This window comes from Canis lupus, chromosome 31 (assembly GCF_003254725.2).
Source record: "Canis lupus dingo isolate Sandy chromosome 31, ASM325472v2, whole genome shotgun sequence".
NCBI lineage: Eukaryota > Metazoa > Chordata > Mammalia > Carnivora > Canidae > Canis > Canis lupus.
The window spans coordinates 21,676,833-21,703,779 of NC_064273.1; the positions used below are offsets into that span (position 1 = coordinate 21,676,833).

Here is a 26,947-nt window from a genome sequence, read left to right on the forward strand (position 1 = left end):
TGAATAAATGAATAAAATCTTTTTTTAAAAAAAAGAGGAAATATAATTTATGGGGCACCTGGGTGGCTCAGTGGGTGATTGTCTGCCTTTGGCTCAGCCCATGATCTCAGGATATTGGGATTGAGTCTCGCATCAGGCTCCCTGCAGGGAGCCTGCTTTTCCCTCTGCCTATGTCTCTGCCTCTCTCTTTATGTCTCTCGTGAATAAATAAATAAAGTCTTAAAAATATATATATATATATATATATAATTTATGTCATATTCTTTGCTCTCTCAAAGGTAACGTTTTAATTCAAATTTGAGTGATTCTTAGGTAAATTTGGGTTGTGTAAAGTGTGGGCTTCTTTCATGTCAAGGCATACTTACAACTGCAACTAAAGGAAATTTCTCAGGGTGAGAGCAATAATAATCATTGATGGATTACTTACATACCATGTGCAAAGTACCATGCACACCCAGAGTATAAATATATTACCTCATTTAATCTTTACAATAACTTCGTGAGATGATATTGTTATTTTTTCCCTTTTACAAATGTGAGCGTAATGTTCAAAAAGGGTTAAGTAATTTGCCCAACATCACACGCGTAGTGTATATAGCAGAGGTCTAATTCCAAAAGGCTGTGCCTTAAACTACTACTTTATGGTATAATAACTTTACAGGCTACATACAAGATTATATTGATCATGAGTGTTCCATTTTAGCTGAAAAGAGAGGAGAGTCCATTGGTGGTTAGCTTCTCAGTTCATCTGGAGTTCTTTATCCTCAGATGTTGATCCCATGATTCCAGTTTACTTAATGTTTCTCACATTCTGGAAATCATGGTGTTGGTGCCTTCGGATCTAGGCACTGGCTATTGCCTTATGTGGAATACTCCCAAAGAAACACATGGTGAGGGCAGCCTGGGTGGTTCAGTGGTTTAGCGCCGCCTTCAGCCCAGGGCATGATGCTGGAGACCCGGAATCGAGTCCCACAGGGTCTCCCTGCATGGAGCCTGCTTCTCCCTCTGCCTGTGCCCCTGACACTCTCTCTATGTCTCTCATGAATAAATAAATAAAATCTTTAAAAAACAAAAAACAAAAAAAAAACACATGGTCAATTCCAATATTGAATTCTGGGAAATTTTTATTCAAATTCTAAGGAATTCTAATTTCATTTTCTCAGTCTTTGGTCAAAGTCACTCTCTAAATGAATTGAACTCTGACTACTCAGTTTTTTTTTGTAATTGCACACCAACCCTCCTCATCTACTCATACTCTATTCTGATCTCCTCTGCTTTATTTCCACAGCACACATTCCTTCCCAATGTAGCATTTAATTCACTTTATGATAATTTTTGTGTGCCTGACTCCCCCTGCAAATTGTAAGAACCAAAAGAACAGGGATCTTTGTTTTGCTCACTGATATGGCTCAGCAACAATTCTGGACACACAGTTAGTTGGGTGACTCGGAGAGACCATTTCTCCACATCTTACATGGTCGTTGTGAGTGAGGCAGGAGTGGTGTGACTGCATTTAGGAAAACCGTTAGTTTCATTTATAAATATAATTTCTGCAGAGGTTTTTCATAGAGCATTGAGGGCAGAAGTCAGATCTTGGTGAAGAATGCTGTGTTTGTGTGTGTCTGTGTCTGTGTATGTAGTTAAATATATGAAACAATGTGACCGAGCACAAATTTATTCCTAAGACCTAAGTGTGTGGGCTAAAAATGAGTGTGGGTGTGTGTTTAATTGTTGGAAACCCAACAAAATACGGGAAGGAAACCTATCTAAAACTCAAGACTCCGGAAAGTCACCACCCATTCTCCTTAATCAACAGAACAGAACCGTGTTTCCTCAGACAAGTCCCTTAGCACACATTTGTCTTTGTAGCATAATTGTAAACATGTCTGTAAAATGATGTCTCCTTGTAATGTAAAACCTGCTCTAAAAATTTTAGGCATCCTTGAAAACAACTTTTGTGGGGGTCCTCCCCCCCCTTGCCTTTCTTTTCTCGGTCCTATTTTCTGTTTTCCATTACCTTTTATTCTATTTCTATATTTCTGGCCATATGTGTGGAACTAAGGGGAAAATTAGGGACTACATATAACTAGAAGAATTCTATCACACAGAAATCATCACTGGGTTAAATATTTTCATACATACTTGTACAGGCTCTTTTTCCATATCTATGTGTATATTAATAAAATCTGGGGTAATATGAGTATTGCTCTCTAATCGACCATATCATGTAGTATCCTGAATTGTCTTTTAAAATGACATCAAATCTGCTACATCAAAATCAGATGTATGGAAAAGATTTGAACATAATTTCTTTCTAGTCAAAGATATGTACTTTTGGGGTCAAACTATATGCGTTATGGGGGGAAAAACCTCAGAGATATGAAGGTAACGCTCTAGAGAGCCTGACTGAAACATACTTTTAAAAATATTTACAACTGGAGGTTTCCTTTGGCAACTCAGAGCAGTTGGCTGATAGGCACTGGACTTTCTCCTGCCCCCCCCCCAGTCATCTTGTTTGGACAGTTAATAGAGGGGGGTTCCTTCGGAGGTTCCAGGAATTCTTTAATGATGTAAGTGCAGTAAATTTCCTGTAATAAAGTGACCTAAATGAGCTACAGTGAGGCAGTTAAACTGGATGCCAAGATTAAATCTTCTCATAATTTATCTGGATAGAGATAAGGAGTAGGAATCCATGATTTAATAGATTATATTGGGGTTGTAGCAACATACCCATAGAGAGGATCATCCAAGAATGGGTCTGAGTGGGAACGTCGCATGTTGGTAGAATGTTTGTGGATCCCATGGGCTGGACTGAGTGCTTTTCTTAGGCACTGGATGTGAAGCAGCCTCTGTTTACCTCCATGGCGCTCATGGCCCTTATCACAATGGAACAAAATTACTTTATCTTAATTGCCTCTTCCACCAGGCTATAAACTCCCTGATGACTGAGACTGGGAATAGTGGGATAAATGATAAATAATTGATCATAACTGCCATTTTTAAATTACTTACCGTGTCCAGACATGCGTGCTTTGCATGTATTACTATATTTGAAGACTCACAACTCTCTAAGATACTATCTTATTTTACAGATGATAATGAGTCTCAAGAACTAGGGTCAGTAGCATAGTGTCATGCAGTTACTATGGAGAAGAGCTATAATGCTTTCAGTTCATCTTTGGGTTAAGCCAACGTGGTGCCCATTGAGGTAATTTATGGATGGATGGATGGAAGTATAAAGGAGTAGCTTATGGCTGTTTAAAAATTTACTTAAGTAAAATATAAATTCATAGGGACCATTAGAAAACAAGTTTTTTTGTTGTTGTTCCCAGAGGTTATTTTAGCCTGTAAATACCCAAAGAAGACCATCTCCTCCAGATTAGAGTGGAAGAAACTGGGCCGGAGTGTCTCCTTTGTCTACTACCAACAGGCTCTTCAAGGTAAGAAGCTGTAGACTTGATGAGGTGAGAGCAAGAGAACACCAAGTACAGCCTGGGTTCTTTAACTTACCAATGGGAACAGGGAAGGGCTAATTACTGAGAATGTGGGGTTTTTAATCATTTTATTTTGTTTTATTTTATGTTATGTTATTTTCATCATGATAAGTGTACTCTTAATCCCTGTCCCCTATTTCCCCCATTCCCCTACACACCTTCCCTCTGGTAACTATCAGTTTGCTCTCTATCTATACTTAAGAGTCTATTTCCTGGGTTGTTGTTTTGTGTGTGTGTGTGTGTGTGTGTGTGTGTGTGTGTCTTTCCCCTTTGCTTACTGTTTTGTTTCTTAAATTCCACATATGAGTGAGACCATATGGTATTTGTCTTTCTCTGACTGACTTATTTCACTTAGCATACTACCTTCTTGTTCTAGCCATGTTGTTGCAAATAGCAAGATTTCATTCTTTTTATAGCTGAGCCATATTCCATTTTTATATATATCTACCACATCTTCTTTAGCCATTCATCTATCAGTGGACACTGGCCTGCTCCCATAATTTGGCTGTTGTAAATAATGGTGCAATAAAGATAGGGGTGCATATATCTCTTTTAATTCGTGTTTTTGTGTCTTTTGAGCAAATACCCAGTGTGATTCCTGGATCATAGGCTAGTTCTGTTTTTAATTTTTTCCCACCAACAGTGCACAAGGGTTCCTTTGTCTCTTTATCCTCACCAACACCTGTTATTTCTTGTGTTTTTGTTGTTAGCCATTCTGACAGATGTGAGGTGATACCTCATTGTGGTTTTGTTTTGCATTTCCCTGATGATGAGTGATGTTGAACATCTTTTCATGTGTCTGTTAGCCATCTGTATGTCTTCTTTGGAGAAATGTCTATTCATGTCTTCTGCCCATTTTTAATTGGATTACTTGTTTTTTGGGTTTTCAGTTCTTTATGTATTTTAAATCCTAACCCTTTATTAGATATATCAGTTGAAAATATCTTCTTCCATTCCATATGTTGCCTTTTAACTTTGTTGACTATTTCATTCACTATGCAGAAACTTTTTACTTTGATATAGTCACAATGGTTTATTTTTGCTTTTTTCCCCCTTTCCTCAGAGACCTATCTAGAAACTGTTTGCTACAGCCAATGTCAGAGAGCACAGGTTTTCTCTTTGAGGATTTTTATGGTCTTGGATCTCATATTAAGGTCTTTAATCTATTTTGAGTTTATTTTTATGTATGGTGAAAGAGAATGTGTTTTGTAAGTGTAAGATGAACCCAACAATGACTGAGACCTAAAGCATAATCACCATTAAAACGGGACAGAGAACAGAAGAAAGTTGAACACCATGGAGGCCCTAGACCCTTCGTGTCTCAACTCAGTCCTAAAGGATATAAAATGCAATGGTTCTTGCTGACCCAGTAGATTAGACTCTTGAGAGAAAGGAAGATGAGATGGTGTGGAAGTGAGATGTTCTGTGGTAATAATGTTACCCTATTTCCATATCACCATCTAGGAAGGTAGGCCATAGCTAAGAGCTCTACAGAGTTAAGACTTAGACTTCTGGTTGGGGAAGGGTAAACACAACTATCTTTAACCAGTGCTTTATTTTTAATTCTTTATTTTTTATCCATTTCTTTCCACTTGCTGTTTTCCTGTTGAATATATACTGAGCTTTTAAAGTATTGATAATAATGGATAAAATGCTATGATGTATGGGACTTACCTCAAAATAATTCAGTGTTTAGAGGTACAGATGGAATAAGATAGACCATGCATGGGTTACTGTTATTGCTGGGTGATGAGTTTTATTTTACAATACTCCGTAATTTTTTGTGTGCTTGAAATTTTCCATTATAAACATTTTAAAAGTTGGAAATATAACAAGTATAGGAAGCATGTTATTATTTTAGAATACTATGCATTACTTTAATTTTAAAAGAATTAAGTATGTGAACAGATGTTTAAAGTCCATAAAGAATTTAAAATACCCATCTTGTTTTCATCTGTCAAGATAGGACTGCTGCAGGCCACAGGGCTGTCTTTGCTTGAATTTTCTACCATTGCCAATCTAGCACCTGAATGTTTTACAAAACACTATTTTCATTCTGTACATGTTACTACCAAACACTAATCAAAAGAGTGTTTTTAAGACCCATTCACCTTTTCTTTTGGGGCAGTATGATGTGGGCCACCACACATAAAGTTACTGTTCCAGCTAAATTAACTAGATGCTGCAGTGCCTTCTGAAGGTGTGAATGTTTATATAAGCTTATTAGAAAGGGGATGAGGCAAGAATGAGGATTGAATCTTCTAAAATATGAGAATATTGAACCCAATGTTCTTTTGTGAACTGTTATTCTAAAAAAAAAAAAAAAAGAAGAAGAAGAAATTTGAAATAGCATCGGCATATAACTTTTTGAGTTTTTATTTAAATTCAATTAGCCAACATATAATAGGTCATTAGTTTCAGATGTAGACTTTCAGTAATTCATCAGTTGTTACAGTACCCAGTGCTCATCACATCACGTGCCTTCCTTAATGCCCATCACCCAGTTACCCCATGCCCCCATCCAGCAACCCTCAGTTTGTTTCCTATACTTAAGAGTCCTTTTTGAGTTTTAAATTGAGTTCATTAATAGGGAAACAAATGCCTTGGTCACTGAATGAAGTGACTAGAGGAAGGTAGTATATAGAAAGTTATTTGCATTATTATTAACATTATTGTTTTCTTTTTCTAAAAGGTGATTTTAAAGATCGAGCTGAGATGATAGACTTCAGTATACGGATCAAAAATGTTACAAGAAATGATGCTGGGAAATACCGCTGTGAAGTTAGTGCCCCATCTGAGCAAGGCCAAAACCTGGAAGAAGATACGGTCACTCTAGAAGTGCTAGGTGTGATGTGCTTGTAGCTGTAGGATTACTGTTCTCTACCCTCATCCCCATCACCTAGGCCACCTGGGGCCCTGGTTAGGAAAGTTCTAGAAATCACCAACACCACCTTTCCTGTAAAATCTTGGCTATTGCCCCTTTTCACCTCATTCGCTGCCAAAATTTTACTCTTAGAAATTTGTTGTGACAAAAATCTCTTTTCATTTCAGATTAAGGTAAATCTTAATGGCCCTATCTTCTACACAGGAGTTTTTCCCCTAACAGTTTATTTTTCAGTACCTTTCAGTATACAGGGTCTATCTCTTACATATAAAATCCAATCACACGAGATGACGGAAAAGCCTTAAAACAAAAAAGTAGGTCAGGGAAAGTATTAGAAATTATTTGGTAAAAAAGAAAAGAAAGGGAAAGAAAATGAAAGAACAAAGAAAAGAAAAAAGAAAAGAAATTGGGTAAAGAAGGGAAATTAGGATTTATTGTGCAGCTAGTATATGTTAGGCTCTTACACATACATAATTTTACTTAATCTTCACTGACAGCTTCATTTCTATAGATGAGAAAATAGAAGCTAAACGATTTTTTCCAAGTCTACATAGCTAATAATTGTCTGGACCAGGATTTGGATCCTGGTGGGATTAACTCCAAAGCCAATATATTTAGTTACTATGTGAATCCCTGATAGATACTAACAGCTCATGATGACAACTGGTGGAGGAACATGATCTTTTCTTCCCCCTAGATGTTACTGTAAAAACTGCTGACCATAGAGAGTAAAATGACTCCTCTTCCTTTTTCTATATAACCCAGGGTCTTTCTAAAATGCTAGTCACTCACTAGTATAGCAGAAATTAAATTCAGAAAACTTTGCAGGAGATTCAGCTGGTGTATTAGTCTTCTCTTGCTACATAACAAATGATCACAAACCAAGCAGCTTACACCACCACCCGTTTATTAGCTCACAGTTCTGTAGATCAGAAGTCCAGCTTGACAAGGCAAGGCTCTCTTCCCAGGGTATCATAAGGCTGAAATCAGGGAGTCAGCAGGCTGAGTTCTTGTCTGGAGGTTCTGGGGAAAAGTCCACTGCCGAGCTCACTCTTGTTGGCAGATTTCAGTTCCTGTGGCTCTAAACCTGTAGTCTCCATTCCATTCTGGCTGGGAGCTGGGAGCTACACTCAGCTCCTGGAGGCACCACATTCCCTGCCACGTGGCCCTCTCTATCTACAGTCCAACAGATGCATGTTGAATCCTTCCCGTGCTCTGAATCTCTGACTTTCCCTTCTGTGACCAACTAGAGAAAACAACTTTTCCAGGGGTCATGGGATTAGGTCAGACCCATCTAGGTAATCTCCCTATCTTTAAAGACAATAGATTTAGGACCTTAAATTACCTCTCCAAAATCTTATCAAAGTAGTACCTATATTAGTGTTTTTGGATCAGGCCTGGAAATGGCATATATGATTTTTCCCACATGCCATTGGTCAGAACTCATGACCCCATCTGGTCTGGCAAGGGGGCTGGCAACTGGTCTGGCTGTGTGCCCAAGAAGAAAGGACATGGATCTCTTGAACAAGTAGCCAGTCTCTATCACAGGTGTCCAATAAGCCCATATTTACCTGGCTGTTAAAATCCTTCTTTAGGAACACCTGGGTGGCTCAGTGGTTGAGCACCTGACTTCGGCTCACATCATGATCCCAGAGGCCTGGGATCAAATCCCGCATCAGGGTCCCACAGGAAGCCTGCTTCTCCCTCTGCCTATGTCTCTGCCTCTCTCATGAATAAATAAATACAATCTTTAAATCAATCAATCAATCAGTCAAATCTTCCTATAGCTTACAAATAACCAGTACCATTTGACTTCCATCCTTCAGTGGCCCCAGCAGTTCCAGCATGTGAAGTACCCAATTCTGCTCTGAGTGGAACTGTGGTAGAATTGCGATGTCAAGACAAAGAAGGGAATCCAGCTCCCGAGTACACCTGGTTTAAGGATGGCGTTCCTTTGTCAGAGAATCCAAAACTTGGCTCCCAAAGCACCAACAGCTCCTATACAATGAATACAAAATCGGGAACTCTGGTAAGGTCATTTCAAGCATTGATCTGATAGCTGTCTTATATTTGGAGAAGAAAAATTATTAGAACTAAAATGATGGAGAATAGAGGGCTGATACTTAAGTGGAGAGAGGAAGGGGCAGTGGGGAAAGATGGCAGTATATACCCAGGGAAGTGATGGAAAACCAGAGCTTGAAGACAATATAGAGAACTAATAATAATAATTTTAACTAATTTTAAAATGTTCATTCCTTCACTCTACGAGTACACAATAACACTGAAAACCAGATCCTCTGGTAAATAATCAAGCATATTGATAAAGTGGCTCAATAATAAAGCACATTAACTGATGTGACTCCTTGAGGAGGAGCACACTCCCGCCCTTGCAGCACCAGCAGGCTCAGTCAGCAGGTCCAGTAGATTTTACACTGACATCTTGGGCAGAAAACCTGCCGTCACACTTTGCTATATTTACTTTTCAAATTTATTTTTTCTCAGAGCAGGTGATAAAAGCCCCAAGGCAAGTTTGGAATGATATAGATTCACTTTCCGCACTTAGCCTCAACCCTTGAAATATCTTATGATGTCAAAGGGTTGTACCAGGGCAGAACAGAGATAGGTTCTTCCCTGAGAAATAAACAACTAAGACTCCAGTGTATGGATGATGATGGCTTCCTTTTAGTTACCAGTTATGTGCTAGTAGATCATTTATGGTTTTTGTCCAACTTATTGTTAATACTTACCCTTGGTCTTGCATTCCTGGTGAATATTTTTATGGTCTGGCTTTTGGGACAGTGAGGGATGATTTCATAAAGTGAAATACATGAGGGAAAGCTTCCTGTGCCATCATGTTGAATACAGAAAGAAGGGGGATGTAGGTAGTGGGTAATGTCAAGTGAGAGAGGAAAGGGAGTTAGTAGATCAAAAACTTGGCTGCTTTTAGGAACATATGTTGCATGAGGATCCAAAACCATGAGGAGGTGCTCCTTAGAGACTCATGGCTGTCATGGCTGCAGTCAACAGTGACCACAGCAGTACTGAGCGTGTGACAGGAGGCATCAGAAGCATGATCCAGGCACCCCTCTCACCCTCTGTGCTGGTCCTGGCAGAATCCTCTAAGGTGTTCAAGACCCACTGTGTTCCCTCCCTCCCTGCCTGTCCACTAACTTCCTCCCTCCCTCCCTTCCCTTCCTTCCCGTCATCCATCCATCAATTCATCTATCCATCCATCTTTGCTTCCCTCCTCTCCTCCCCTCCCTTCTTTCCTTCCTTCCCCCCCTTCTTTCCCCCTGGCCATCCTTCCTTCCTTCCCATCCATCCATCTTTACTTCCCTCCTCTCTTTCTCCCCCTTCCTTCCTCCATGCCATCCATCCATCTTTGCTTCCTCCCTCCCTCCCCTTTCCCCTGCCATCCCTCTATCTATCCATCTATCTTTTCTTCCTTTCTATGGTCATACCTTTCCGTTGTTTTGGCCGAGAGTAGAAGGAGCAAAGGTTAGACCTTAATCCTTTCAGAATTTTCAAAAATCCCACACTTGATAGAATTTGTAATCCTATAAACTACACTGATTGAGATTTTCCTAGACCCTATGCTACTTCCTGGTAGTTGCTCTGGCCTTTTAGAAGAAACGTTCATGATTTGCCACTGTAGTGAACTCACTTGTGGCCAAGAAAACTGCATTCACCCTTTCAAGCCAGGGAGACCTTCCTTTACAAATGGCATTTCCTGGGAATTAGAAATACCGACAAAACTTAATAGTACTGGGTGCTATAAACTTTAAAAAATGCCCAGTGCCTTTCTAACCATACTACTTCCTCAGTATCACAAAACAAAGACACTTCCCCATATATATTTAAGTCTTTCCCTGTCAAAATAAACAGGAAACCTAGCTACTTACCCCTTGAAGGCATGGCAGTCTTGAATTCACAGTAAAGATATCAAGTCCCGAGTCATGAAAAAGGGAAGACCAACTTAATGCTAAAGTTCAAGGGACATGGTTACTTTAGGAGTCTACTTACAGATTTATTGCTTTAAAAATATATTTATTTTCCTTCCACAAATAGCAATTTAACACTGTTTCAAAACTAGACAGTGGAGAATATTCCTGTGAAGCCCGTAATTCTGTTGGACATCGCAGGTGTCCTGGGAAGCGAATGCAAGTAGGTAAGCATGAAATATTGGGAGGAACAATGGTTTGCAGCCGGAGTGCAGGTGTACTTGGGGACAGCAAGGAGCGAAGGGTAGGATTGAGCGTGAGTGATTGGAAGAATAAACCAGAGGGAATGTTTCGAATGAGCTTGACATAATGTGTTGCAAAAAAGCCAGACAGGCTGTTCTTAGTCTATGTCCCAAACAAGCCAAGAATATTTAGCACTATGCTCTTCAAGTTTTTGAATTTTTCAAATCATCGTTTTAAAATATGCTTGTCTGGACAGTCTTCTTTGAAACAGAAGCTAAGAGTTGTATACATTTCTCAGGGTCAAGGATTTGGTATGGGGTTAAGTTGCCAGCTCTGTCACTACATATTCTTGAGCAAATTATTCAACCTCAGTCTCCCCAAAATAGAAATAGTAATATGCTATCTTCATTGGGTTCTAGCTCAATCGGTAGAACATGCAACTCTTGATCTCGGAGTCATGAGTTCAAGTCCCACATGGGGAGTAGATCTTTCATAACAAAAAGAAAAATAATCGATATCTGAAAAGGTTACAATACCACTGGCATATTGTGAGCACTCTCAGGAGTTGGCTATTTTAGTTGCTTGATAATTTTTTCAGTCCCCTAAAATACAGTGCTTTACTTACCACAGAGTGGGCTCTCAAAAAAGACATGTCAAGTGTAGTTGTGAATCTCTATTTGCTATAAAACATAGCTGCCATATATTTCACAAAATGAGCTTCTTAGAAGTCAGTAAAATTAGTACTCAGAATCTTTTTCAGATTCTATGAGTTTCAGAGCAAACACTCTTTTTAATTTTATTTTTAATAATTTGGTTCATTTCTCCCTTTGTGAAAGTCCTGTGTTTTGAAAAAGATTGTGGAATAGGACTAGCTAGAGGTGGCACCTGCAGCTTAAAGTTCACTCGGGGGCAGGGGGGACTGCATTCTGGAGCAGAATACCCACAGCTCCCCTGGTTCAGGAGCTTATCCTCATCTTTGTGAGGTCAGAAATTCATTTTTTCAATGTGCTGAGAGATATGCCGGTATATGCACACTCATCTGCATTATTTATGGACACTTAAACTCTTGGCATTATTTTTTTTAAATATATAATCTTATTAGACCTCAGGATACCCTAAAGTATAAGATATTTAGTAGTATATTCTAATTTCCACCCATGTCTTTTTAAAATTCAGGGATACATATTAGCCATCCAATTCACTCAAGTTTTGACAGTTATAGTCAAACATAAGCATTTGCTTAAGATACCAGAAAGTACTCCTCCTCTTAGTGCTACTTTGGAATTAGCTTTAGAAAAATTCATCAGAACATGTTTAAAATTAATGCATTAATACAGTGTTTTCCTAACTTCATTCATTTATATACTATTCCCATGGGTTTTTTTTTTTTTACTGTAACTTTATACCACCTGCACTATTACTATTTATTTTTTCTTTAAATGATCCTGTTTAATTTCTTTTTCTTTTTTTTTAAGATTTATTTATTTATTTATTTATTTATTTATTTATTTATTTATGATAGACGTAGAGAGAGAGAGAGGCAGAGACCCAGGAGGAGGGAGAAGCAGGCTCCATGCCGGGAGCCCGATGTGGGACTCGATCCCGGAACTCCAGGATCGCACCCTGGGCCAAAGGCAGGCGCTAAACCGCTGAGCCACCCAGGGATCCCTGATCCTGTTTAATTTCAATGCCTAATTTAACCCTATCTCAAGAAATAATATCTGGGATGTCATGGTCTTAACATACTAGTTACATTTTTTTTAAGCAGGCAGTAAATAAATACAGAACGGCTGAAATTTAATAGTATGTGTTTGCTAGTCTTACCACTTGAATTTGACCATGATTTTCACATATCTACTCTTTCTGCTATAAGTTAGCTTAAAAGTTAAAATTTGTTCATTTAATTCTCATCCATTGATCCCAGATGTTTCGTGCCCTTGGGCTGGAATTTATTATCTTTTGATACATAAGGATTTGTGAAACCACATGTCAAGGTTTCTTCATGAGTGATCACTAATAACTTATAACCCAAACCCAAATCTGTTCTAAAGAAGCTCTGTTTGAAGTATAGAAAGAAAGTAAATACAGATTTGGTGATTTTTCCCAGGCTGCCCCCTGTAAAACTTGTGGGAGACTTCACTCACACTTAGCATTTTAACAGCTTGCTTCCTATTTCTTTTTGGTTAGAATAATAACACCATCGTTTTACTGTGGCCTTTTTTTTTTCAAAGAAAAAAAAATATTCTTATATGTGTTGTTACATTTTCTCTTTAGTGAGGCATTAGGCGGTTATAGAAGTTGCTTCAATAACTCACAGTCAATGGCAAATGGCATGAAATCAACTCATCTCTAACTTACAGGCTTACAGGCTTACAGGCTTCTTCCATTTCACTGAAAAAAGTAGAATATATTTATACCGTAACTTACAGAATAAGACAGTTTTTTTTTTTTTTTTTGTTAGAATCTGCCCTTTGGTTGAATCCTTCATAAATGTCACATTTGTTGACTACTACAAAGAAAATAGTAGCTACAGTTTGGTTTTAAGGAGTTTCATATAGTTATTACTTTGCCTTATATAATGATTATTATAGATTTTTCCCTATTAATTTCATTTTGCCTTAGATTATGAATATTGTGGAATTTTTCCCCTCTCTGCTATTTTTTGTAAGTAAATAAAAAGCTGGATCTCATTGACCTCTCAATGTTCAATGCTCAAGCAAAAATGAACTGAGGTTTTTGTTTGTTTCTTTTTAAGATTTTACTTTTAAGTAATCTCTATATCCAATGTGGGGGCCCAAACTTATAATATTGAGATCAAGAGTCACATGCTCTACTGATGGAGCCAGCCAGGTGTCCCTAAAAATGAACTGAGTTTATATGAAGCAATAGCTAATGTTTTCTACTCTGGTCAAATTGCTCAGTCTTCTAAAAGATGTATTCAGTTTTCTTTCTTTAAAAAAAATCAGTTAATATTTCAGAATTAATATAATTCTGAATTCTGAATTAATATAATTCAGTTAATATATGAGAAAATTAATAACCCTTGCCATTAGAAACAAATTTTGAGACCAAAAAGTTTTGTGATAAGCATACTCACTTAAACATTTCTAAAAAAAAATCTTTCCCAAAATGTGCAGTGCTTTTATTAAATATATAAAATTACTGTTGAGAAAATGCTATCTAATATTTTCTCCAAGTTATTCAATCCCATGTTAAGTAATACTTGCTTTTATTTTATTTTTTTAAAGATTTTATTTATTTATTTATGAGAGGCAGAGTAGGCACAAGGAGCCCTATGTGGGACTCAACACCAGGACCCCAGGATCACACCCCAAGCTGAAGGCAGACGCTCAACCACTGAGCCACCCAGGTGTCCCGCTAATACTTGCTTTTAAAAACTAGAACTCTTTGAGGAATTGTTCTTTTAAAAAGTACAGGTAATTTATATATTAATCAATACATAGGAAGTATCCAAATGACAGAGGTATGTGGCTCATGAAATCCTTATGGACAAGCTGGAGACATGTATCTCAGATTAAATATTTAGATGGATTCCACATAGTTGGACCCATACCAAGAGGGTGTAATAAATTTCATTATATGAGGGGAGATGTGTAATAGCCTGTCTGTAGTTCTTTCCCTAACAAAGTCATAGTCAACATTTTATTAATGACTTGAATGAGTATATTTTTGATGCAGTTCCCAATTACATATATATTAATCTTGAAAAGTCAATAATCTGATTCTTGGACAACAGAATCAGTATCTGAAGAAATCTTACAGGTTGGTAACATGGTAGTGATTTCAAACTTGGGTCCAAAAAACTCCAGTTGTATTAGGTTAGAAGAAAGATGACTTAATTAATGGCAATAGGAAAAAGTCTTAGGGAGTTTAATTCATTTTAAATTTAATGGGATGACAATTTAATGGCATGTGTGTATGTGTATAAAGTACACACACACACAAGCCCAATTCAAACCGCTGCGCCACCCAGGGATCCCACAAGCCCAATTCAAGAAAGGTGTTTCTGACTCTTAGTTTTGCAAGAATCTTACATTTAAAGATCTTCCTTAAATGTAAGATTCTTGCAAAACTTAATTCTGTTAATATATTCAATCCATTTTGAACCTTGTCCGGGAACTGAATCTATTTAACTGGCTTCAGCAGCATGAAACTATCCATGTGTATGGAATAGCTGCAAAGGGGAAGCTTATTTGAATTTTTCCAGTTTCATAACTACATCTGTACATCTTTTGACCCAACTTCACGCATGGCTTATTTTGCATTCCAGATGATCTCAACATCAGTGGCATCATAGCAGCTGTAGTAGTTGTGGCCTTAGTGATTTCTGTTTGTGGCCTTGGCGTGTGCTACGCTCAGAGGAAAGGCTACTTTTCCAGTAAGTGAATTTCATCCTTCTTTGCTAGACAACTTCCTGTGGGTCTAGAGTTTTCTTATGAGACCTTCTTTCTCCTAATGAGTTCCAGCAAACTGTAGAGAATATTTTTTCCTTAATTTTTCTGCAGTAAAAAATGTCCAAGATGATATGTGGGTGAGTTGTAAAGCACCTATGTAAAGCACACATAGGGAGAAAAGGCAGAGCTTCCTCATCACAACATTCAGGAAACACCACAGTATCTGTGAGATACACACTGGAGTAGTATAATGCAGTGGTGCTGGGAGATATTTAACATATATGGATGCTTATAATATGTTGACATCTATTTAAAAGCCCTGTATTTTAAGTTAGGAATTATATATTTCAAGATGTAAATTGATTTCCAGTTTTATCCCAAGAAGTTTCATTGAAATAAATCAGTGAAATAGTTTATCAGTGTAGAACAGTGGAATGTTGAATGTCAAATTTAGCACCACTGTATATATAGCATTGTTGAATAAAAACTATAGTGTTACAGTTGCTTCTGAACAAAGTTGAGACCTATACTAACTCAAAACCCCTATTTGATGATAAAATAGGTTTGATATGAGTGAGATTAAAAAATAACATTTTGTTCTCTTGTTGTATTTCTTTACTCCCAGTCTTTAAAATTATCCGAGACCTCAAAAGCTGTAGAACTCCATCAAGTGCATTGGGAATAGTGTACGAAACAGAATTTTTAAAACAGAATAATAAATAAATTTATAGCATAAACAAGTTTTAGACTCACTGTTTTATAGTGAACATTAATTTTAGAACTTAGGTTTAAAAAACATACTAACATAAAACTTAACCTATAAATAGGTATTAAATGTCATAAAATATTTCCACGAGCATTGTTTCAAGAATACTCCCTATAATTAAGAATAGCTGCTCTGTGAATTAATAACTCTTTCCTTGATGCTCCAGTCTTAGTCTAGTGTAAATATAATTTTATGAATGGAATCCAGCTGAGTCCCCCTGCTGGTCACCAGTGAAGGTACAGACAGATAAAATTATTCATGTAAAATTCCTGTTCTTTTAACTCTACTTCCAAAGGGTTTCTGTCTGAGTATTTTTATTGGAGACTTGGTGACATTTTTCTTAAAATAGTGAGTTAATTAAAGATCTGACTTGGGTACTAGGAATTCATTAGTGAAGAATACTACTCCCATTCTCAGCTGGCAGAAAATCTGTCCAAGGGGATCATTTTCTTGAACTTGATTTCAGACAGGAGTTGGCAATCTGTGACCGGAGGACCAAATCCAGCTGCCACCTGTTTTTCTGTGGCCCACAAGCTAAGAATGTTTTTTTTTTTTTCAAATGAACAGTTACTATCTGTTTTTATAATAAGGAAGGAACACTAACCAATCCCAAGTAAGAGAAATGTTATCTGCGCCTTCCAACAAAGAACTCTATTCTTCCAATTAATAGACCTATACCAAAGACTTTGATTATTATTATATTTTAAATTTTATAAATATACATTTTTGGAAACTTGGCCTCTCTTATTATATAACTACCTACTTAATATCCTCAATTCTACATCTTGACCCTCAAAGCCTAGGTATTTGTCTTGTGGCCCATTACAGAGAAAGTTTGTCAACCCTTGATTTAGAAAGTACAAATGTCACCAAGAGAGAATCAATATTGAGAAAAAGAAATTAAGCCTAAACTCACTTTTAAATGAATGTGTATCATACAGTATTAACTCTTGCACTAATGATCTATACTTATTCTTTTGTAGAAGAGACTTCGTTCCAGTAAGTATACTTTCTTAAATGCATGCCTTTCCCCGCCCCCATCAGCTAATCTTCTGTTAATCATCTATTTAAAGTCAAATGTGGAAAGTTGAGTTATTTGAGTTATTTATTAGTCAAATGTGGAAAGTTGAGTTATTTGAGAGTTTTATCCTATGGGAAGTGACTGTGATTCATTGAGAAATACACCTCACTTCATGCTTCATGCCTGTCAATGTTGTTTAATTACCTAGAGAAGACATATAGTCATTCTTTTACTCTGTAGGCATTTTCAACATACTACCTTAAAAAATATGCTGCATTTTGCTAAATTTAAAATTTTCAAATAAAATTTTACTTAGCAGCTATTTTCACATGTACTTGAATACTTCTTCTGTGCCCAACACCGTCCTAGGGAGTGGCAAAACAGCAGAGAACAAAACAGGCCCCAACAACTCTCTGCCTCATGGAGTTTACGTAGAGAAAGGCGGAAAGTAAACCATATGTAAACTCTACAGTATGTCAGACTGTGATAAGTATTATGGAGAAAACTAAAGCAGAGAGGAGAATAGAGAATGCACAGGGTAGGAGTGGAGATTGTCCTTTAGGATGGTTAGGGAGAGCTTCACTGACGAAGTGATATTTGAGAAGGATGTGAAGGAGCGGAAAGAACAAGCCATGCAGATACCCTTGAGAAGAACATTCAAACGGAGGAGAAGGAATAGATGGAAAGATCTGGAGGCCAGGCAGGCCTGGAGTGTGTGGGACACATTGAGATCAGTGTGGCTAAAACAGAGTGAGGATGATGGAAAGAAGGGATGAGTGCACAAAAGTAGTGGGGGTCAGATGACATGGAACCTCTCCTAAGCTGTGAAGGTTTGACTTTGATTCTAAGTAAGATGGGAAGTCATCGGAAGGCTCTGAGTCAGGGAGTAGTATCCTGTTATTTAATTCTTAGAAGCTCACATTCACTGCTCGATTAAGAATAAACTATAAGGTAGCAAAAAGTGGAGGAAGCAGGGAGACCAGTTGGGAAATGGCTCAATAATTATCCAGCCAAGAGAAAATGGTGGCTGGTTCCAAAGCAAAGGTGTTGGAGATGTGGAGAAGTGATAAGATTCTGGATACATTTTGAATAATTTACTGATTGGTTGGATGTGGAGATATGGGAGAAAAAGAGAAAAAGGTAGCTTCAAGGCTATGAGAGGAATGGTGTTATCATTTACTGAAATATGCAAGACTTTAGGAGAAGCAGGTTTGGGGGCATTAGGTGGAAAGGTCTGGAATATTTTGGAATTTTAATATTTGAGATGCTGATTAGACTTCCAAGTAGAGATAATTAGTAACAGAATATATAACCTGGAGTTTGGAAAAATATCTCAACTAGGATTAGAAATTTAGGAATCACTGCTGTATGATGAGATCACCAAGTTGGCGCGCACTTGATTTGTGACTGTCCTTTCTTTGTACATGGAAACGGCAGACCCAACCCAGATCTATGGGCGTTCCCCTCTAGTCTCAGCTGCTGTGGCTTCAGATGCTTCCTGGTATTCTAAGTCTTTTTGAAGACTTAACTGCCACTAATTTCCCGTTCCCAGACTTCCTGCTCAAACCTGGTCACTCAATCTAATCATATCCCGCTACAAGTCCAAGATGAGCTCCAAGTTATCAGGATTAGCAGTAGCAAAGGAGGAGAATTCAGAAAACAGAGTTACCTGATGGTATAGCCACCCTGCATCCCCACTCTGGGCAATTGTGAGGACTTCCACTTTTGTTGAGTAAGATGGAAAGTAACTGGAGGGTTTTAAGCAGAAGAAAGCATCATCTTATATAAGGAGAAAAGTTGGCATTGCTACCTCGAGGGAGGTTATTCTTCTCTTCAACCATAGGGTCTCTTAATAACCAAGTAGGAATCTGGGAGGTAGTATCTTTACTCCTAAGCATGTCTCCTGCCATTTGTCAAATCCATGGCCCTTAAAATTTGTTGATTATTGAATTGGATGTTATATTATTTTGCTAGAACTGCCGTACAGAAACTTATTTTCTTATAGTTCTGGAGGCTAGAAGTCCAGATCAAGGCGACAGCAGGGTTGGTTCCTTCTGAGGGCTGTGAGGGAAGAATCTATTTCAGGTCTCTCTCCTTGGCTTGTACATGGTCTTCTCTCTGTTCACATCATCTTCCCTCTGCCTGTGTTTGTCTCCACATTTACTCTTCCTACCAGGCCACCAGTCATATTGGATTAGGGTTCACCCTAATGACCTCATTTTAATTTAATTATCTTTTTCAAGAACCCTGTCTCCAGATATGGTGCCTTTTGAGGTATTAGTGGTTGGACTTTAACGTAAAGTTTTGAATAAGACACAGTTCAGCTTATAGCAGATGACTAGCACCCTAGTTACCATGTAAAACTTTCTTTCCATGCAAAAAAAAAAAAAAAAAGAATTTTGATTATAATGTCCAAGTTTTCAAAATGCTAAATGTTAAAAAGCTGCTAAGTTAAAAGTGTATAAGTCTGTGTTTGCATATTACAGAGAAATCTTTAGCCCTAGGCTATAATAAGATACCTGGGTCTTCATAGGTTGGTACTTGTTACCTGGCTTTCTCTGTGAATATTGTCTATAAATATAAGAAACTCAGTTACAATTGCTGGCATTTTTTTTTAACATTGTCTTTTATATTCCACAAACAGGAAGAGTAGTTCTTCATCTAAAGCCACCACAATGAGTGAAAATGTGAGTATCTTTAAAGCATACTTATAGATCCAGTGTGTTTAGGAAATAGGGCAGGGAGATGAAGGAACTGTTACAGAAGTGATGGATTTTCACTTTTACTATACTTTGTGCTTGTGTCTACTTCTGGTCTTTAGAAGTTGCTGAGTGAATGTTAGCTTCCACCCTCTGTCTGGGATGGTATGAGAAAGCTGACTGCCATTTGTAGAGCAACGGGGCTTTGCCATTCCATTCTTTTCTCTCATGGTGTTTGCTATGATTAGCCTCCTTTGCATCATTAGGTCTGGTACTATCAGCCCCATTTCGCAGATGAGAAAATTAAGACACAAGTTCTCACAAGATCACAGTGGTGGGGCGGGATCCAGGTACCTAGATTCTTGTCAGCTCACCAAACAGATGGCTTCCACCAGGTCTGTGATACCAGGACTCTCCCTTGGTTATTCAGAGAACTTGGAAAATTTAGGCATATGGAATATCCTCTACTATTGCTGAAAGGAATATTTCAGAAATCCCTGGAGAGATACAATAATTATCTAATTCAGATGGTTTAGGCAACATCATTTGGACCCTTGTGTGCTTTTGCATTTGTGAACACTACAGTGAAGCAGTAAATAGTATCATTGCTCAGATTTTGTAGCTCTTTGGATGTATATTCAACTTTCTGGATTATTTTTCAGGAATATAGGAGGTAAGGGAGGAAGGTTTCCAATGTTTTTAGAGGTCTAAGCTCTTTCTTGAGAAATGAAGCACTGGTTCTCTGAATTCTGTGGCACTCAGTGGCAGGGATTCTCTTAGATGTCCTACTTGTAGAGCTTGGGGTAGGCAGTGGACACAGATATTTAAACACTTGAGTGATTCTAGTGGACACTATCTTTATGACCTACTTATTGTTCCATAGATGTTTTTGTCAAAATTTGATTTCCTAAAATTGTCTATTCCAGAATCTCACAGAGACAGAAAGTGACAGAAGTCACTTTATTTTATAGTTTACTATGCCACAATCATATTACTTTTTCGTTGCAGACAAGCAATATGTAACTCCATATTTGTTCCAACAATTTATAGAAAATACTCTTTAAATGTGGAATAAAGTAATCTCATCCTAGCAAAGAATAAGAAACACTTTGTGGCTGAGTCAAAAGAGCAAAAACCTTTTATTTTTTCCTTGTCTTCCTCTCAGTTGCCCTCATCCACTGAAAGGATGGTTTTGCCCAATTCTGGTTTTGCCCTAGAGCAGGATTTCTCAGTCTTGGCATTACTGACAATTTCTTATTATTCTTATATTGTAATTTCTTATATAAATTTTTATATAATGAATTCTTATAATTTTGCATATCCTTGTTGGAGGGACTGTACTGTGCATGGTAGGATGCTTAGCAGCACCCCAACCCCCACCCACTGGATGCCAGGAGCATACCCCAAGCAGATAAGATTTCTCCCGCTCTAACTCCCACTCCTACTTCTTTACTCAAGGCAGTTTCAAAGACCTTGTCTCCTACTATTTATTTAAATCACCATAAGATAGATTTAGTTAACTAGATGCTGGTTTGTACCTATAAGATTCTCATAGTGCATGTAACTTTATACTGATGAGATTTATAGATTTGTTTAAATATGAATTAATACATTATACTTAAACTTGTTTTTTTCCCTTTTCCTAGGATTTCAAGCATACAAAATCTTTTATAATTTAAAAGAATTCCACCTTTGAGAGACGCCAAAAACACAGTTGTTACACAAGTTATTAAAGGGTTATAAAACTCTGCTTTGTCTTACATTTGCAAAGAGGTACATGAAGAGATGAAGTTGGTATTTCGTGATAATTTCTATGATTGTTAAATTACTTGAAATTGCTATTTTAAACAAATAGTTCTGTCAGCACCTAAATAAAATATAGTCTGGCTTTTTATGTCTGGACTAAGTTAAAAGAATCACAATACTTTAATATTCTGGGGTGTATGAAATGTTAAATGTCCTAACTTCTAGAGAAAGTTACTAAAATATAGGATACTGATTGTGAAATTAATCCACAGAGCATGAAAATACAAACTGTGTGCACCGTCTGTGCAGGAGCCTGATTTACAGGGTTTAGAAAATACTGACAGACGCAAAAGGAAACTCTGGTCTCATTTCTCCTGGAATCCTCTTTTCTCCCCTAATACAATCCTTACTCCGCTGCTCATTTATCACTAATCTATTCGCAAGAGGGAGGTAGCAGGAGTGGGTCTTATTCCCAAGGATTTGCACTTTGTGTTTATTTTTATTTCTAAGAACCAAAAGCAACAACATGAAGAAAAACATCTAATGGCCAGAGCTCACTCCCCTGGTGTGTGTCATTGATTTCTTCATTAAACATAATTTTGAGAGTCAAACACAAACCCAAGTGTCTTATTTCACTTGAGTTGCTTGTTGCTCTTTCTTGCCTCTAAGACCCCTTTGAAGAGGATCAGTGACCTTGACATCAGAACTCATCACTGAACCCTACACACATAACTTTGCAGATACCGTTCTCTGCATGATGGTGATTTCATAATTTGTCTCTGAAAATCATGCAGGAAAATTCTGGGCTGGGCCGAGTCTCTTGCTGGCCAGTCCTGCTTATTGCAGAGCAGAGGATATAGAAAGGAGAAGGGGTTGTCTGACAGATGAAATCAAAGAGCTCACTATGGCTCCCTGTGCCTGTTGCCCTGCTTGGCACACAGAAGATACAGGAGAAAGGGTAGCTGAAATGAAAAATTGGTCTAATCATCTGGTTTCTCCACTGATTCATCATAAAGGCGTCCAGGCTAGTGTTACAAACTGAGAGTTGTAATGATCCGTGTAACAGCAAGAGCAATTAGGCTGTGCTAAAAAAAGCCTAATATTCTATAACTTATTGTGATTATTCAATTCATATCAAATATAGGTAATAAAATATGGGAAGGATATATCTAGTTCTGGGCAAATCTGGATGAGAAGGTTACTCACAAACTGTCAACTTTGAACATAGTTAAGCTGCTTCTTAAGGAGTCCATTCTTTTTCCCCATTAGACAAAGTAGATCCCAGGATTCACTGGACAAGTAAATGGCTTAGGCACTAGCTGGTATCTGGGCACCACACCAGGTCCCTGGGAAGATGCCTGTTGTCAGACTATACCTTGCCCCTCACTTGTCTGTAGCACTGGATGCTTCTCACCAGACTCCTTCCAACATTTTTTATGAAGTGCCAGATAGTAGATATTTTAAGCCATAATGGCCTGTTACAAGTACTCATCTCTGCCTTTGTAGGAGAAAAGGAGCCATAGACAATAATAAACAAATGGCATGTTTGTGTTCCAATAAAACTTGATTTATAGAAACAGCAGGCACAGACAGGATTTGGCTCCTATGCATGGCTTCCCAATGCCTGGTAGTGACACATGAGAAAAACACTTATCCATCAACTTCTGCAAAAATTAAGCTAAATGTTGCCCATGCTTTGATTTGATTGGCATGAGGAATATTTTCTTCTTGCATTGCCAAGTGCCAAGTATATGTGAGTCTCGAAGATGGCTCTTTGTGGTGGCTCAGTTGGTTAAGCGTCCAGTTCTTGACCTCAGCTCAGGACTTGATCTCAGGGTTGTGAATTCAAGCCCCACACTGGGTTCTACACTGGGCTTGCAGCCTACTTAAAAAAAAAAAAAAAAAAAAAAAAAAGTGGCTCTGAAGGCATACCTACCATCCCATAAGATCAATTTCTTCAATTTAAATGACTCAAATCTGTATTGTGGGGAAAAAATACATAGTGCCTTTGCTTTACTAACAGATGAAAGCTTCTGTGCCATTTGGCTAGTCAATTCATCTTATAAAATATTATAACGTTTTCTTTGAGTCAGATATATATTACACTTTATCTCAATATATTGTATAGAGCTAAGTAGAAGTCATTGTGTGGAGAATGCTTTCTCCCACACAAAAGATATAATATTGAGCACTCATTTTCCGTTTATTAAAAATATATCCACTTGTGTCTGGACTTGTGTTTCCATTTGCTTTTAGGGACTTGAATATTAATAATTGGTAAGACCCCATTATAATTCACAGAGCATTTTGATTGTATCTTCCTGCAGTGAAATTGTGTTATATAAGGATTAGGGCTCTGAAATCTCTAATAGCAAGTATTGCTTTAATTATTGTTGTTGCTATTATAGCTAGATTTAATTTATTTTTAGTTGGGAGTTTAACCTAACTAAATCTGGAACAATTGATTGTTTTTTAGTACAACTTTGCAAAGAACTTCCTTCATCTCACAAGTGGTTTTGTTTGATTAAAGTCTACATTAATAAAAATAGCTGAACTTGTTCAACTTTTTAGGCCCATTTAACCAGTACAGGGAAGTCATCCACCTATTGTTCAATAAAACCCGGGAAACTACACCCTCTTACCATCTGTAGCTACAAGGCTAGCTCTTTAGCTGCTTAAGATTAGAATCTCATCATCTTTCATCTGGATGTCTGCCAACCCTCTCAAATGATGAAGAAAATGCTCTGCAAATTAAAAGGCAAAACTATTAAAACATTTTATATAGATCAGGTAGGGGTAGATGGAGGTGAGGGTCCATACAATCTCATTCATCTCAATATTATGTATCGTGAGGCTTCTAGGTGGCTCAGTCAGTTAAGTGTCCAGACTCTTGATTTTGGCTCAAGTTATGATCTCAGGGTCGTGAGATGGAGCCCCACGGAGCCTGCTAGAGATTCTCTCTCTCCTTCTCCCCCAGCTCTCTCTCTCTGTCTTGCTTGCTCATTCTCATAAATAAATAAATATTAAAAAAATAAAGTGGGTCATGTCATTTGCAGACCAGGAATCTGAGATTCAGAGTCAGTCCACCAAGTTCACAGAGATAAGTGAGGACTTCTGGTTTATAGGACCCTGGTCCATCTGATCTGTTGTGCCCAAGATTGCGAATCTGAGAAACCACCAAGGAGCCGACACCGATGCAAGCGCACGAGGGTTTATTAGCAAGCTCGAGCTTGGGTCCAAGTATACCCGACACAGCGGAGCAGGGACTTGGACCCCGAAGTGGGTTACAGCTCGGTTTTTTATAGGCTGGTCTAGGGGATTTTCAGAAGGGGTGGAGGAATTTCTCAAGTTCTGTTTATATTCTGATATGGGGCTTTCAAGGGCATTGAGCTCTGTTCTATATGGGACTTTCTACCACGGGTGTGGGCTCTGTTGTCTTTCTGATACGGAATTCATTCTGCAGTTTTTTCTATAAAGTTCAGCTCTTAATCACAGGGGCCTAAGATGGCTGTACTTGTGCTAATGCTAAACTTGAGGTGGAATGGCCTTGATTTTTCTCAGCCTCCACAGATCCAGAATGTTTCACTTGAGATGCTTTATCTCTTGCCCCCAAAATACATTCTTTTTAAATTCTTAAGTTCTTCTCTTGTGCCACACCTTCCCTTCACCCCTTGTAACCTCTGGCAAGCTGGCCTCTCCCTAGGCTCACAGGTAGTAACATTGTTCTGTCCTCCCTATCCCCACAAGCCAGTCTCAGTGCTAAGGTGGGCCCTTCCATGCTCATCTACTCTCACCACAGATGCCCAAACCTCTCATCTTATTTTTTTAAATACTGAAAGGAACTATGATGATTACATTTAAATCCTGCACTCCCGCTCCCAACCTTTTTTTTTTTTAAGATGTTATTTATTTATTCATGAGAAACACACACAGAGGCAGAGACATAGGCAGAGTGAGAAGTAGGCTCCCTGCAGTGAGCCCGATGTGGGACTTGATCCCAGGACCCCGAGATCATGCCCTGAGCTGAAGGCAAATGCTCAACCACTGAGCCACCCAGGTGTCCCCTACTCCCACCCTTCTCATCGCTAAATCTGCCCATCTCCCATCTCCCCTCATTCATCAACTCCATCCTGCACTACATGTTCCATGATTGTCACTACTTTCATCCTTTTCACTTCAGGCCTTTGTTACTATTTTGTCTTCTGGGACATTCTTCCCTCAAATAGCTTCTCTCTTAGTCACGACTTCTATCTCAGTCACTGCCAGATTTGCTCCTGAACAATGTCAACCCTCTTCCCCCTTTTCTCCCTTCCCCTTGCTAAAAACCTTCCACTCTTTTCCTTTCCAAAGCTTATTACCAAGGGCTAAATTCCTTAGCCTGAAGTTCAAAGCTAAGAAAGTCTTCCCCCACCCTCCTAGCCACCTACACTTCTTGTCATATTGTCACAACCTACCCATCTAGCCAAATGTTCCACTGTTCTACTTTGGTTGCCTTATGCATCCAAACTTAACTAGGGTCATTTTATCTCAATAAGCAATGTTCTCCTCCATTGGAATGCTGATTCTCCCAATCCAAAAAAATAGGTAAATTCTATGGACTCTTTAAGGGATGGCTCAAATTCCACCTTCCTTAGGAGGCTTTCCCTCATTCCTCTTGCTGGAATAGTTTCTTCTCTGAGCCTCCATAGCCCTTGGTTGATTATTTTATGGCAATTATTGGTATTTAGTTCATAATACACTTATGCACATATTAAACAGTATCAGATATGGTCGGTATCTAATAAATGTTGAATTAATTTTTAAAAATCAAGAGTGCTTGTGAAAAGGCAACTAAAAAGACACTGATACAATTTCTCTACAGATTTAGATTTTTAGTAAAGTATCATATTCTGCAATGTTATTATAATCCAGTTCATTCATTATGCAAAGTGATACAAGTTATTGCTCCATGAATTAAAGCTGGACAGAAATTGTTTCTCTCTTCTACTCCTTTGTTATTAAGCATCCATTTCCACACTGTTCTTATAAAGATCTTAAAATATTTTTCCAACTTTCAAGTTTTAAATTTTAGTTTTCCATTCTTTGTTTCTTGTTCTGTAAGAGTTTGGGACACTTTCAGTAGTAATAACTGGTCAGGAAATTCAAAATAGACTATGTATTTTTATTTGTTGATACTGTTAAAAAAACTCCTGGCTGGCTCAGTCAGTTAAGTGTCTGCCTTCAGTTCAGGTCATGATGCCAGGGTCCTGGGACTGAGCACCACATCAAGTCTCCCTGCCCAGTGGGGAGTCTGCTTGAGATCTCTGCCCCTCAGCCTGTCCCCGCACTTGTCCCTCTCCCTGCTCATGCTCACTTGCTCTCTCTCTCAAATTAAGTGAATAAAGTGTCAAAAAAAAAAAAAAAAAAAGACATACTCTAAAATGGAGACATTTGTACTAAGTCCAAATTACTAAACCAAAACTTAATACCAAAGTTAACTACAGTTTCAAAACTCTCCCAGATGTGGAATCTAAAACCAGTCAATCTGGAATTGAGGTTACCTGCTCAAGTCCCCTAAAGGAAGGTGACCTTGCCACAGCTAATCCACTCTGCTTGTAACTACCTTGTCGCACACCCTTCTGCCTACAGGTCATTTCATATGGATCTTCAGAGCACTTTTCTGTTAGACGGGATGCTGCCTGATTCATAAATCGTCAAATAAAGCCACTAAAGTCTTTAACATTTACTCAGTTGAATTT

At 38.1% G+C, this 26,947-nt stretch overlaps 1 protein-coding gene across 2 annotated transcripts in view; it reads left to right on the plus strand.

Moving 5' to 3' along the window:
- Positions 1-21,357, plus strand: part of JAM2 (junctional adhesion molecule 2) — a 60,205-nt gene extending 38,848 nt beyond the window's left edge. Inside the window, exons 3-10 of one of the 2 annotated variants that reach the window (XM_025449632.3) lie at positions 3,333-3,440; positions 6,187-6,339; positions 8,205-8,407; positions 10,447-10,546; positions 14,854-14,961; positions 16,727-16,742; positions 19,409-19,451; positions 21,110-21,357. In XM_025449632.3, the coding sequence (XP_025305417.1) occupies positions 3,333-3,440; positions 6,187-6,339; positions 8,205-8,407; positions 10,447-10,546; positions 14,854-14,961; positions 16,727-16,742; positions 19,409-19,451; positions 21,110-21,142 (764 nt within the window). In that variant the 3' untranslated portion in view covers positions 21,143-21,357. The remainder of the gene's footprint in view (positions 1-3,332; positions 3,441-6,186; positions 6,340-8,204; positions 8,408-10,446; positions 10,547-14,853; positions 14,962-16,726; positions 16,743-19,408; positions 19,452-21,109) is intronic. The other variant, XM_049104543.1, reaches the window with a different exon arrangement.
- Positions 21,358-26,947: the final 5,590 nt, after the last annotated feature.